The sequence below is a fragment of the Chlamydotis macqueenii genome, chromosome 10 (assembly GCF_036417535.1).
Source record: "Chlamydotis macqueenii isolate bChlMac1 chromosome 10, bChlMac1.mat, whole genome shotgun sequence".
NCBI classification, from domain to species: Eukaryota; Metazoa; Chordata; class Aves; order Otidiformes; family Otididae; genus Chlamydotis; species Chlamydotis macqueenii.
The window spans coordinates 16711336-16723634 of NC_141565.1; the positions used below are offsets into that span (position 1 = coordinate 16711336).

General features: G+C 48.0%; 1 protein-coding gene across 3 annotated transcripts in view; it reads left to right on the forward strand.

Moving 5' to 3' along the window:
• The window catches only part of SLC25A26 (solute carrier family 25 member 26), an 83488-nt gene extending 71665 nt beyond the window's left edge, over positions 1-11823 (forward strand). Inside the window, exons 8-11 of one of the 3 annotated variants that reach the window (XR_015259559.1) lie at positions 2503-2548; positions 5197-5261; positions 6667-6740; positions 11353-11484. Coding sequence is in view for 2 of the 3 variants with exons in the window: in XM_086755640.1 (XP_086611766.1) it covers positions 5197-5261; positions 6667-6740; positions 11353-11449 (236 nt within the window). In the remaining variant the exon portion in view is untranslated. Of the gene's footprint in view, positions 1-2502; positions 2549-5196; positions 5262-6666; positions 6741-11352 lie in introns of all 3 variants that reach the window. The other 2 variants (XM_086755640.1, XM_086755642.1) reach the window with 2 other exon arrangements.
• Positions 11824-12299: the final 476 nt, after the last annotated feature.

The window sequence follows — 12299 nt, forward strand, 5'->3', positions numbered from 1 at the left end:
TCTTGATTCTGCCCAGTTGTGCTTGGACTTGCTACCATTTGATGGATGTTCGGTACTGTCTGCTCGCTTTCTAGCAGAAATATCACAGAAGGAGCTTCCAGAGGCACAATCGTGCACGAACTCTTCACTGCCCTTCGGCAGATACTGGGGAGACCTAACACTTTGTACTGAAGGAGACACTGAGTCCTAGAGCAGCACAGAGACTTCCAGGTCCACAGTGGTGGTAGATGAGACAATTCAGCCTAGCTGTCTTCATAGACTGTTCCCCAAGCACAAATCTTTGCAGAGCTAGAGTCCTGTTTTGTAGGTTGTGTTGTAGTTGGTGATGATAAATATTCTGTAGGTTATCCTTCCAGCTTCACTTCCTCCGGCCTGGTTTTCCTTCCCTCTTCTTTGTTTCCTTATTCTTTCCTTTTCATCAGCAGTATTTTAAACTTCCTTTCTCAGGTGTCCTTTGAATGCTTGCTTCAAAACTGATGAGGTTAATCTGGTTTTGGATGGGAACCTTTCCCTTCCATCTCCATTGCCACACGTAACAGGCAGGCCGTGTATTGATCTAATCTGGTACCGCATCCATTCTGTTTCAGTGAAAATGTTTAGCCTTTTTGCTGAGTGGCGCAGTGGAAAAATAATTTCCTGCTTTCTGAAGAATAGATTCCACGGTTAAAAATTGTTAACTACCTACATATAGCTTCAAACGAGGGAAGAGAAAACAGACTAAACTCTTTATGCCTGCCTTTCTACCCCAAAACCCTATGGTAGCCTGTGAATAAAATAAGGTGGATGTATGCATCCAAGTGATTCCAAATTATCATTCTATAAACCTTAAAAGGAGAAGATTATCCAAAAAAACAACCTTTAACACAGAGATGCTGTCACATGCCACCGTGGTGGTAGCGGGGTGGTGAAGTCACACAGACATCCTTTTCTCCTGTGTTCCTTGCTTGAGTTCAATACTTTCTAAAAATATGTTAGAGGTCCTGAGGGGCAGGGTAATAATCTGAAACAAGCTGAAAGAAAAGTCCTGTTTGGCTTCCCTTTATGGCGCGCACACACACATATCTGTGTGTCTGTGTGCATTAGTTAGTTCCTAGCTAAATCATAATTGATTATTTGGTGAAGACAGAACAAAGAGCAACAGTATATTGAATTCCATCCCCCGTGCCTGTGAAATGGCAGCGATTTCAGCCAAAGTGCTGAGAGGCCTGACTCGTCCTTGTTGAGCGCACATGTGTAAGATGTATGTATGCGATCCATGGGCTTTTTATAGAAACATAATAGGCAGGAGCATAAATATCAGAGATTGGAATCCTCTCTGTCTCATCTGTTAATAATTTAATCCCTGGAGGCCTTGTCCCGCTTTATCATAATCTCTGGTGTCTTAACTAGAGGAGAAGAGTAGTTGGGGAGTAAGAGAAGGTGTTACCTGAACAGCTGGTGGGGAGGAACCCAAGGGTAGACCTACCTGGTGTTTTAAGCCAGAGGTTGCATTTGAACCAAACCTTGGTTGGTAGGCAAGCCAGGCGTGATGGTGGTGGCACTCCGTATTTTAATCTTCTCTGGGCTTAGGCTGCCTGGCTGGAGCACCGCCCCCCAGCCCTGCACCGTACCAGGGCAGGCTGTCCCAGAAGAGCTTCTGGGTGGATTTTGTGTGCCCTCTGTGCAACTGTGACGGTGGCAAGGAAATTCTGCCTTTGGGCATTGGAAAGCAAAGTGCTGCCCTGGGGCAGCGAGGCAGCTCCAGCTTGTCAAAGAGCCTGAGTGTCCACTTAATGCGATTGAAAATCGCCTCCGTTAAAGATGCCTTCTTTCCCCCTAGCATAAAAAAGTCTGGCTTAACATTAATAATTAATGTTCTGTGGTGACAAAGTCACCAAGAATGGAGGTGCAAGCCTAGTGAATAATAAAGCACTAACGAGAGCTTTTTGCACATTAACAGGCAAGACTTCCCATCACTTTTGTTTTGATCTAATCGGCTCTGACAAGGTTACACACCATGTCTAAAAGCCTCTTTAACTCTATAGCTCTGAATAAATTTTTGAGCAGTTCTCAAGATTTCCCTGCAGTGTCTGCTTGGACCATGCTTCTAACCCTGAGCGGGTTAAATTGCTGGGCAGCAGTGCTTTGCCGTTTGGTATTTCTGCTGAAATCCAAAGAGGTTCTTGGGTTGCTTTGCTCTGCCATTGGCAGGTGTTGTTCCCACAGTGATAAAGGACCAGAATAAAAATTCCTCTTAAAAAAATTAATATAATATCAATAAAATAAAAGTTCAAGTAAGAAATGATTGCTTGAAGAGTTCTGAAAAAGACAGTTGGTGAACCTGGAAATTGGTCAGTGTGAGAGGATGCTGTGAGGTTTAGTGTTGGACCTGTGCAACTCAGTTTTTCAAGCCAGATATGGCATTCAGTCCTCAATCGGTCCTGGGTAACCTTCAGATGTCAGTACAGAAAATAGTAAACTTCTCATTCTTATTGCCAAATAAAGGTAAATCGTTCTCTGCAGATGTCTGTCACTGGTGCTTCCATCAAGAACTGGTCACTGGCAAAGTGTGAGCAGCAGAGGGATTTTCTGTTTAACACCCTGAGCTTTGTGAAGTTCAGCTGCTCAGCTGATGTGTGAATATACAGTGTCCACTGTAATTTCTTGGGAGACAGGTGATGAATTTTCCACTACTGCGTGAAGTTTTATTTTCCCAATAGAGGAGTTTGTCACTCTGCTAGAAGTATTAACAAGCCAAGAGCCTTCTCCCATGTGAAAATCCATCTTTCTGCCTGCTTGCTGAGCCCAGGTCGTCACCAGATCCTTCTAGGGCAAGGGAGAAAGGAGCCTTCTCCGGGAGTGAGTTGGTGAGTCTGTCTGGGCACAGACTGCCTGCAAAGGTGCCTTTTCCTCTCTTGTGGGCTTTGCAGAGAAGCCAGAATGATTAGGAGCGTAAGCCTGGATGTGTCTGGGCCTTTCTTGCCCACCTGATAGCTTGATACCTGCTTTTCCTGGTTGTGCAGACTCCAGGCTTATGTGGCAGCTCTTGGAGAGTCCGGTGACAGCAGGAATAGACTAAGGGAGCGATTGAAAGATCTGTTGGGCCTTACTGTGTATTAGTGCAGGGCACAGCCCTCCTGTTTTGAATGAGTAGACTCTGGCTGTACCAGTTTGGATCAGTTCTATTGATCTGGTGATCGGAAACAGTCATGGTTTATGTTCCTTTAGCTACCTAGAGTAGGTGGGACTCTCAGAACCTTGCTAGAGCTGTTTTTGGCTACCTGGTGGATACCATGTGGTTCACAGTTTAATTTTGTCTTAGTCTGTGGGCAAAGGAAGGGCTTCTGCATCCAGATTTGTAAAGCTACGATTTTCCATGAAGGTTATTTTTACTGTTCTAAAAATACATCGCTGACATGAGTAGCAAAGTTTCTATCCAGACCGTTCTCTCAAAGCCTTTGGGTCACTTACTCAAAAACTGGCTCACAATAAAAAGATTTTTGACCTTAAAGAAGGTCCAAGAATGGGCTGGAATTTAGTTTAACTTGCTCATAGTTTCTGCTTTGGCCTCTTGAATACAACCCATTTTTTTCTGCTATTTACTGAGGTATCACTGCTAGAAAGCTTCCGGCAGAGTAAACTGGATGGGCTGACCTTATGTGACGAGAAGCTGCTCCTAAACCAGACATTTGGGGCTGCTCGCTAACTCGGCGTGCCTGCTATTCTTGTTTGAGATCCAGAGGACTGCGCATGTGCCTTACTGCATCTCTGAACTGTCAGGAGACATTCCTTAATTAACTGTAAGAAGTTAACGTAGGGTAGCAGACAGCCCAACTTCCTTTATGACATAAAGCCGGGTTTTAATATGTTAAAGCTAAGGTTGGCTGAGAGAGAGAGAAGCAGGTAAGAACATGAGCTAGCAGGGAAGATGGATTTTTTTAAATTACTTTACAGATTTTAGAAGAAATGCTTTTCCCCCCTCCTGTCCCAAGAAAAGAGAGATCAATTTTTCTACATTCTGTAAAACTTGGAACAGAAAATAGATTATTTTTAGCTTATTCCCTGGGTACTGTGTAGGCTTCAGTCTTTGGAGTGACTTTGTTCCCTGCTGAAGCAAATACAGGGTTTATACAAGCTCCAGAGGAAAAAAAAAAAACAGGAGGAAGAAGAAGAAAGAGAGATTTCAAACAAATTTCTCTCTTTTCTTCCCCCCTTTATTCCCCTTTCTTTCTTCACTTACTGCTGGGCTGCTCCTGCATTTAAAACATTTCATTCACTTCGGCTGTTCCTCAGCATGAATTACTGGCTTGAAATATTATGAACAGTGAAGGAAGAGAGAAGATGAGAGTTAGTTTTAGGATGGGGAAATATGGCAAAGGGAATAAGATCCTGGGAGAAAAAGCAGCAAAGCTAGTCCCTAGATAGCACGAGAGGCCAGGCTGTAGCCACAGGGTTAAAACATGGAGACAGACACACACGTTTGTGGGTGAGACACGCAGATGGATAAGCTGAAGATTTCTGGCTTTCAGGAGGAAAACCACAGCTGAGCTGGCTGCTCCAAGTGAAAGTAATGAGCTCCAAGGGTGAAGTTTGGGAGTGATTAGAGAGAATAAAAATGCCCCTGAGGGGAAGATGGCACTTGTGGCAGCAGACTTCTGACTATTTCCAAAGACCCTTGGGCAGCTTTGCTTTGTTGTTTTCCAAAGTGGAGCTGATTTCATGTGTTGGAGATTGGCTCCATCCCAAACGCTGGCTGCCTTTTTTCCTTGAAACAGAGTTCTAACATTGGAATGGTCAGATTTTAATTCTCAAGGCAGAGCACAGTGTGACGAGCTTATTTTCCGCTGTCTGCAAACAAGTGAGCGGGTTCTTCCTTTCAGACTTGTCTGTAGGTGTTGGAAGTGGAATCCATTATCTTTACAACCTTCATATGTTCATATATGTACAGAGTCCAAAACAAAAGGACAGGAATCTCAATGGGGATGTTTGGATTTACAGTTCACTAGTCTAGAGCTGTTTTCTTTAAGTCAACACTCAGGAGTAAAACACTGTGTGTACAGACCTTCAGCAAATGTACCTGGGCTCTGACGTGAGGAAACACACTGCAGGCATTAATAATGGAGCAGTGTTGACCACAGCCATGGGAATTGTAGGCAGTGTGGCATTCATATTCAACCAACAATGTCTCACTTGTGTTTGGTATTTTAATTTGCTCAGGTGGATTTGCAGCTGCAGTCACCACACCTTTCGATGTAGCGAAGACGAGAATTATGTTGGCAAAGGTAAGGGCGGAGGAGGCCAGCAGACGCGCAGGTGAACGGCTTGGCTGGTTCCAGAGTTTCTGCATGGTCATTACTGCATGAAATGCAGCACCTATTAATGATGATTTCTGCTCTTCTCCTCGAAGGCAGGATTAGCTGTGAGCAGGTACCGCATGCAGAACGAATGAAATTGTTGTGTTCCTTTCCTTGTGTTGCTCTTCTGGTCCTTTCCCAAAGGAGCTGAGAAGGGCCTGCACGTATGCTAGCCTTCCAGAGTCTCATGCACTGTCTTTGGGAGAAAATCCTCGCAAAGTCAGATGCTCAAAGTAAAACTTCCCATCAGGGATGTATTCCTTTATTTTTTTGAATGTGTGTGTCTTTTCTGAGGAGGGCTTGGCACTGGGATTTTCTGTCCTAAAATTTTAAGGCACAGAGATCATGATGGCTTTCATCTGTCAATCAGGGCAGAAGGAAGATGCTTATAAGTATAGTAAGCAGTTAAATTGTTAGTAAGCCTGGTGTTCCCGTCATCATCTTCCTGACCCCGGAGCAGCACTAAGCAGCCACATAGCTGAAAGCCCTCAGCCTTTCCCTGCCCTGAAAAGAGCTGTTGTGTTGGCAAAGGTCAGGCGTGCTGGAGTTTCTGTGGATGGTTTTTACCCTGTTGCTCGTGTCCCGCAGCGTGGGGATGTTTCTTGTTGCTGACACGCACTACCCCAGCTGAGTCACGCACATCTGTGCTCACCGTGTTGCGTGTCTCTCGTTGCTGGCTGTTGTACCTGCTGCAGCTTCTTTGCCTTTGCTCAGTGTGGGTGTTAAAATTGTAAGAACTGGGTTTCATTGCTGCTGCTGCGCTGAGCAGCCAGGTCAGCATTGGTAAGGGAATGATGGAGCTTTGGGACGTTCTGAGACCATTCGGACAGATCTTCATATCAGTCATCTCTCACTAACTAGATCACACATGTAATTTAATTTTCTGTAGTCCTGCTGCTTCTCCTCTGTTTTACTCTCAAGGTAATTTTCACATGCAATATACTACTCCTGTTTTTTTAAGTAAATCTCAAGTAAATCCTCCTGCAGTGAGCAGCAAAGTCTCCTGTTGGTGCTTTGAGAATGTGTTTTTATTACGTTCTTACTCCAGCATCAGCTGCTGGATGTAGAGCTGAGCGTAGTGCGGAAAGGACTGAACAGTGAGTTTTGAACTAACCAACTCTGTGACCTTGGAGTGATCATTTTGTTCTTCTGTGCCTCGAGTTTCCCTTTCTGCCCTTTGTGTTATTTCTGGAGACAAGGAGCTTTTGCCTGTGCCTGGGGTAAGGAGGTCGTTAGGATGTCAGTAATTGCTGTGAAGTAGCACTAACCAGGGACAAGGAGCTCAGTAAATAACTAAATCTCTCTGCCAACAATCTCTCTTTCTGTGATGCAGGCTGGTTCCAGCAACGCTAGTGGGAATGTTCTGGCTGCCCTTGGTGGCATCTGGAGGACACAAGGCCTGTCGGGGTAAGGACATGCTGCAGAAGCACGTTTCATGTGTTGTTTCTCTGTTTGTGTCGGGGGGGGCAAGAGAGAATGGGATGGTCTGCTTATATTTAATTCCTGTCATACAGAAAAGAATTGTAATTGCTTTACACATGGCCAGGGGCAGCTCTCAGGCAGCTAGGAGCAAGAAGGCCCCTCCAGGGAGGTCTAGTGTCCTCGTTTTAGCACTGGCTGTGAGCAGTGTCCAGGGAAGAGCACAGAAATGGGCATCATTGGGGACCGATTTATTTATTTACAATCTCTAAGCTTAGCTCCAGGCTTCAGAGCCAAGGGTGGCTTTGTGTTTAATGGGCTTTTCACCATGAATGTGTGCATTTGTGTTTTGTGTCCATTTAAACTTGGGGCATGCACATCATCTTGTGGCAGTGAGTGCCACAGACTGATCTTGAGGTGTGTGAATCAGCCCTCCTGAGACGTTAGGGAAGGCCAGCGTAGGAGCCGCGTGTCCCTTATGGACAGTCTTTGCCTCCTCCTGGCAATTTCCTACTAATTTGAAAACACCAGCAAGGTTTTCTCTGTTCCTTTGTATTTGCTGTTCTTACTCTGAAGTGTGATGGGAGCACGCGATGCCAGTGTGGTGCCGGCAGGAGAGACAAGCTGAAGCAGAAGGAAGGGAGCCACGTGCTTCCTGACTTGTCCTTTGAGCTTCCGTCAGTTCTGGGCTTGAGCACATACCCGCTTGGATTTTTCCTGTGACTGTGGTGTAGACGTGTTCTGGGCTTTCTGCTGCCTGCTCAGGGAATTCTGGGGTGGTATCTCTTGACTGCCTTGCTTTACCCATTCCTGAGGCAGAGAATTGCTCTTCTGATGTTGGAGTGGTGTTGTGGAAAAAAAAAAAGTCCTCTGCTAGCATTTGTAGAACATTTTGAGGTGTTAGGGGCTTATAAATTATTACTGAATTTTAGACACCTGCTTCATTTACGCTACCTTGCCCTCTTTGAGTGCGTGAGTCATAGCAGTTATTGGCCACTCGTAGTGAATATTTGTCATAAACAGCTCCTCTAGTTCGTGGGGTTCAGCCTGCACTTCGGTAGCGCTTGCGTCCCACCTGCCCTTGGCCTGGAAGAGAAACAGAGGTTTTTTGGAAGCTTTACTTGGGGCTTTTCACTGTAATTTCTCATAGGTGTTTAATCCGCTTGATGTGGCCGATACGTTCAGGGTGCTGCTTTAACATTTGTAAACTGCAGCTGGAAGCAGCAGGCACATCACAGCTTTGCGGGAGATAGTTTTCTCTTAACATCTGATCTCTGCTCACACAACTAGTAAAAGTTCAATCCTCTTTCTACACATGTGGGAAATAATTCAAAACAAATTGCAGGAAGTTCCTGAACACCGATTCCAGGAAGAGGTCCAGCTGTGCCCCCCGGCAGCGCTCAGAGATGGGTTGTCTCAGGTTTGCTCTTTGAGATGATGAGTTGACCTGGCGGTGGATGAGATTGGGGTCCTACATGGCTTGGTGGACTCTAGGGCGTGTTTCGAAAGGGACTGGGAGAAGTGAGGCCACGTCTGCTGCTGATGGCAGTTGAGCTCTGAAGAGTGTGAAGAGGCAATAGCAGAAAATAAAAATGCGTGTTTGTAGTCTTTTCAGGGTGTTTCAGCAGTGCCCTTTTCTAAACAACCCAAAATTAAACTGCCTAAAGATAGTACCCGTGGACTAGGACCAAAGGGAACACAATTCAACTGAAACAACAATAAGCGATCTGAAGAAAAAGTAACATGTAAAGGAGGCCAAGCTGCGTCAACTGCAAGGAAAAGGAAGAAAGTCTTGGGAAAAATAAATGCAGAGGCTGCCATGCCTGCTGCCAATTATAAATCTATTAATCAAAAACAATAAAAATGTCGGGCTTTTTTGGCCAGTTGCAACATGAAATGATTTACGGCTCCTCTAATAAATCTCGTACTTGAAGAGGAGGAATTCTGAGGGCAGAGAGACACGTTGCTTATTGCCACCTTATTAAAACCAGAGTGCAGAGCTCAGCTTCCTGGGCTGCACCTACTAAATCCCTCTGCTTCACGTCAAGAAATTTCACATCCCTTTCTGTCCAGTGAGAGCCAGGCCTGTGGCGAGAGGTGGGATAGGGATGGGATGAGCAGATCCGTGTGCCTCATCGCTCCCGCCAGTGGTTTACATGTTGTTGAAAGCCATGGATGGCTCATTGGTGAGAAAGACAAGAGTTATTTAGCCGATAAATCTGGTGAGATGGCTTGTCCCAGGGACAGAACTGGCAGTTTGCACCAGGCGTCCCATTCCTCAGCCGAGCTTCCTGGTTGGGGTGGACGTGGCACAGCAGGCGCTAACCGCACCGCTCTCTGGAGCCGGATCTCGCTGATGCGAGTGGCGAAAGCGGCCCCTGTGCCCGGGGCTTGCTGCTTTGTGAAGCACGAGCTGCCCACTGGAGAGAGCTCAGTGCAAAGCTGTAGTCAGATAAAAACCGGTGGCCACCCCTTTGGTCCAGGGTGTGATATGGAGGGTTTGTGGCCAAGCGCAGTGCCTTTGTCAGCACTGGCCCCTCTCTGCAGTGCCTTTTCCAAAGGGTAACTTCAGGGGTCCTGCTTAGTCTCTACTGAGAAAGAATTTGCTCTGGGTTGCTGAGTTGTCGTCCAAAAGCGTCACCTTTGCTGCTGGTTCTGTGGGACTAGGTGTATTGCTGGGCTGGGAACCCTGAAATGAGGAGCGACACCCCAGAGAATGCGCACATGGTTGGGGAGGGCACGCGGTGCGGGTTTAACACCTGCAGCCAGGCCTCGCTGTGGGAATTAAATATGATTCCCAGATTAGTGAACCTTGTGAAGCCATTCCTAGCCTGGCTGGGGAGAGCGCGATGTCTATCCCTGAAAGCCTGTGTTTGGTCTTTGCCAGTGCCTGCCGTGCTGTGCAATTGGTTGTGGCTGTCAGTGATGAGAAGGCGGGGGTGAAGCCCTCCAGCCCTTGGTGCTGGATCCGACCAATAACTGGGAGGTGCATGAGCAAAAGGGAAAACCCAGGCAGGGAGAGCAGAGTGGCAGGGTGCCAGGTGAAATCTGTACAAACAGATAGCAAATGCACACAGACAGCAGACCTGTGCCCACCAGAGTGGTTTCTGATGGGGCCATCAGAAAAAGAAAAACCAATTTATCTCATCTGCTGATGAGGGCAGGTGTTGACCCAGTGGGGACCAGTTTGGATCAGGCCTGCAGCAGAGCTCAGCTCTCTGGATTTGGGGCAGCCCCAGAGCCATTCAGCTCTCCCTTCCTGCAGAAGTGAGCTCGCGGGGGGAAGCATGGGTTGGCGGGGCCAGGGGGACAGGTGGGAAAGGGAAGCTGGGGTGAGCAGGGCTGGGATTCTTGGAAGTGATGGTTGGCAGCAGAGGTTGCCAGGGATGCAGCTTCTGGGTAACTCAGTTATGGGCCCCTGTTTGTGTAATAGCCGTGTCTCGAGTGGGCCGTTCTGGAAATGAATGTTTGCCGCTGCTCCCGTAATGAGGGCTGCCTGATTCGGCAGGAGAAGGATGGTGCGCATTTCGAGGGCGATGCTGCACCGTAGGATTTGCCCTATCAGCGCTTCGTCCATACATGCCTTGTACAAATTACTCTGGTTTAAAGCTGTCATTATGGTAATAGACCCAATTGCTGTCTAGTAAAGCCATAAAATGTTTCCATCTGCCTGTGCGCTCCAGGCTCCTTAGCAAAGCTCATTACAACGAAAACCAGAGTTCCTGCAGCCAGAGGTTTCCCCAGCGCAGCGTGAGTAGCCGGGCACAGGCAGGGAGCTCCGGAGCAGCCCTGCGGCGTGCGTCTTCCGCACAGCCCGGTCTCACCGGGAGTCACGCCTTTTCCCACTGTGGACACGCTCCTAGCAGGGACCGTGCAGCGTTCGGAAAAAGCAGAGGACGGCAGCGTCCCTGCGGAGCTCAGCCAGAGTGTGCTGCGAAGGGCTCCCGCCATGCAGGGGATGCCAGACAGATTCGAGCCTAATGTTTAATCCTTACTCGCAACAAAGGAAGCCTGTAATCCTCTGGGAGGATACGCTGGCCTATCCTGAAGCTGTTAAACCAACTATGAGCTTAGATGTGTCGAGCAATTGGCTTTGTGTGCATTTCATGTTAACTTCCAAGAACTGTTAGGATCAGGCACCTAAAAATTGTGGTGGCTGAGCACGCAGCCATTTCTGCTCCCTCCCTGCTGACCCCGTTGGATGTTACTGGGAATGAGGTGCTGCGGTGAGCAGGGCTGCGTCTGCAGTGGGGGAACTTGTGGCAGAGCGAAGGGGGTCCCTCTGCCGAGGCTTGATGGGGGCGGCAGAGGATGGGACCCCTCCCGTCTGTCTGCAGCCCTTCGTGGGGATGTGTCCGAGCTCCTCTTTCCAGCGTGGCCCAGAGCCTCCCGCACCTGAGGAGTGTTGAGAGGGGTTAAAAATCACAAAGCTTGGGAGTACTGTGCTAGGGAAGCCCAGACAGGTTCCTTCACTGAGCAGCGGGATGGGATTTAAGTAAACAGTGAGAGAGAATTTTTCTTGGCTTTGTTTTCCGAAGTCCCTGCAGCCAGCCGTGCGGCATCGGCTCATCCTCTGACACGGCCTTTCCTTCGCCTTCAGCTTGTTCGCAGGTGTCGTCCCACGGATGGCAGCCATCAGCCTGGGAGGCTTCATCTTCTTGGGGACATACGAGAAGACTCACCAGCTGCTGCTCTGACCCAGCCTGGTCCTGCCGGTGGCCGCTGAAGAGCTGGAGAAGCTGCTGAGCCGGAGGAGTCCGCCCGCCAACGCACCCTTCCTCCTGCTGCCCCTCGCCGCGCCGCAGCAGCTGTTCGGCAGGCTGAAAGCCGCTTTCACTGCTAAAGAAAAGTAAATCCTCCAATAATCCAATTTCCCAAACATGAAATTTTCCTGCATGGAAAGTGAGTGAGGTCATTGTGAGAATCGTGCCAAAAAAGCAACGTTTGGGGGGTAAACAGCTAATTACGATGGCTGAGAAAGGCGTTATTAGAAATCCTGCAGGCGAAATGTTTTGCAAACCTCCAGATTGTGGGCCGAGCGGGGAGGCTGAAATAAAGCGAGGTTTCATAATTCAGCGGCACCTGCCTCATAACACAGGGAGGGCTTTTCTGGTCGGGGAAGGGGCTGATAGAGTTACAGCCTGCTGCCCTCCAACAGCACTGAAAGTATTCCGTGCTGGGAGAGCTCTTTGTAAAAGACAATAATCCGTTTGTTCCTGATTTGAGCCGTATTTGTGAAAGTTTATATTCCTGTTTATGCCTACAGGTGCTCAGCAAGCATTCCTGTCTGGTAGCCAGTGCAGCTTTATTAATTAGACTCACATTTCTCCAGCAAAAGCACGGGCTTGTATTATTTTACAGCTGGGATTGTGCAAAGACATGCAGCTCTGCCTTCTTTTTGGTCTTCCTCCCTCAGCAGCTGAAAGAGCAGGAGGCTGGAAACGGTGGCGGCCAGGAGGGAGGCCGGGAAGGCAAGGCAAGGAGAACGCACAAGTTCTCCTGCCGATGGATGGATGATGGATCCTGAGGGCTCTCGGGCGGCCGCTG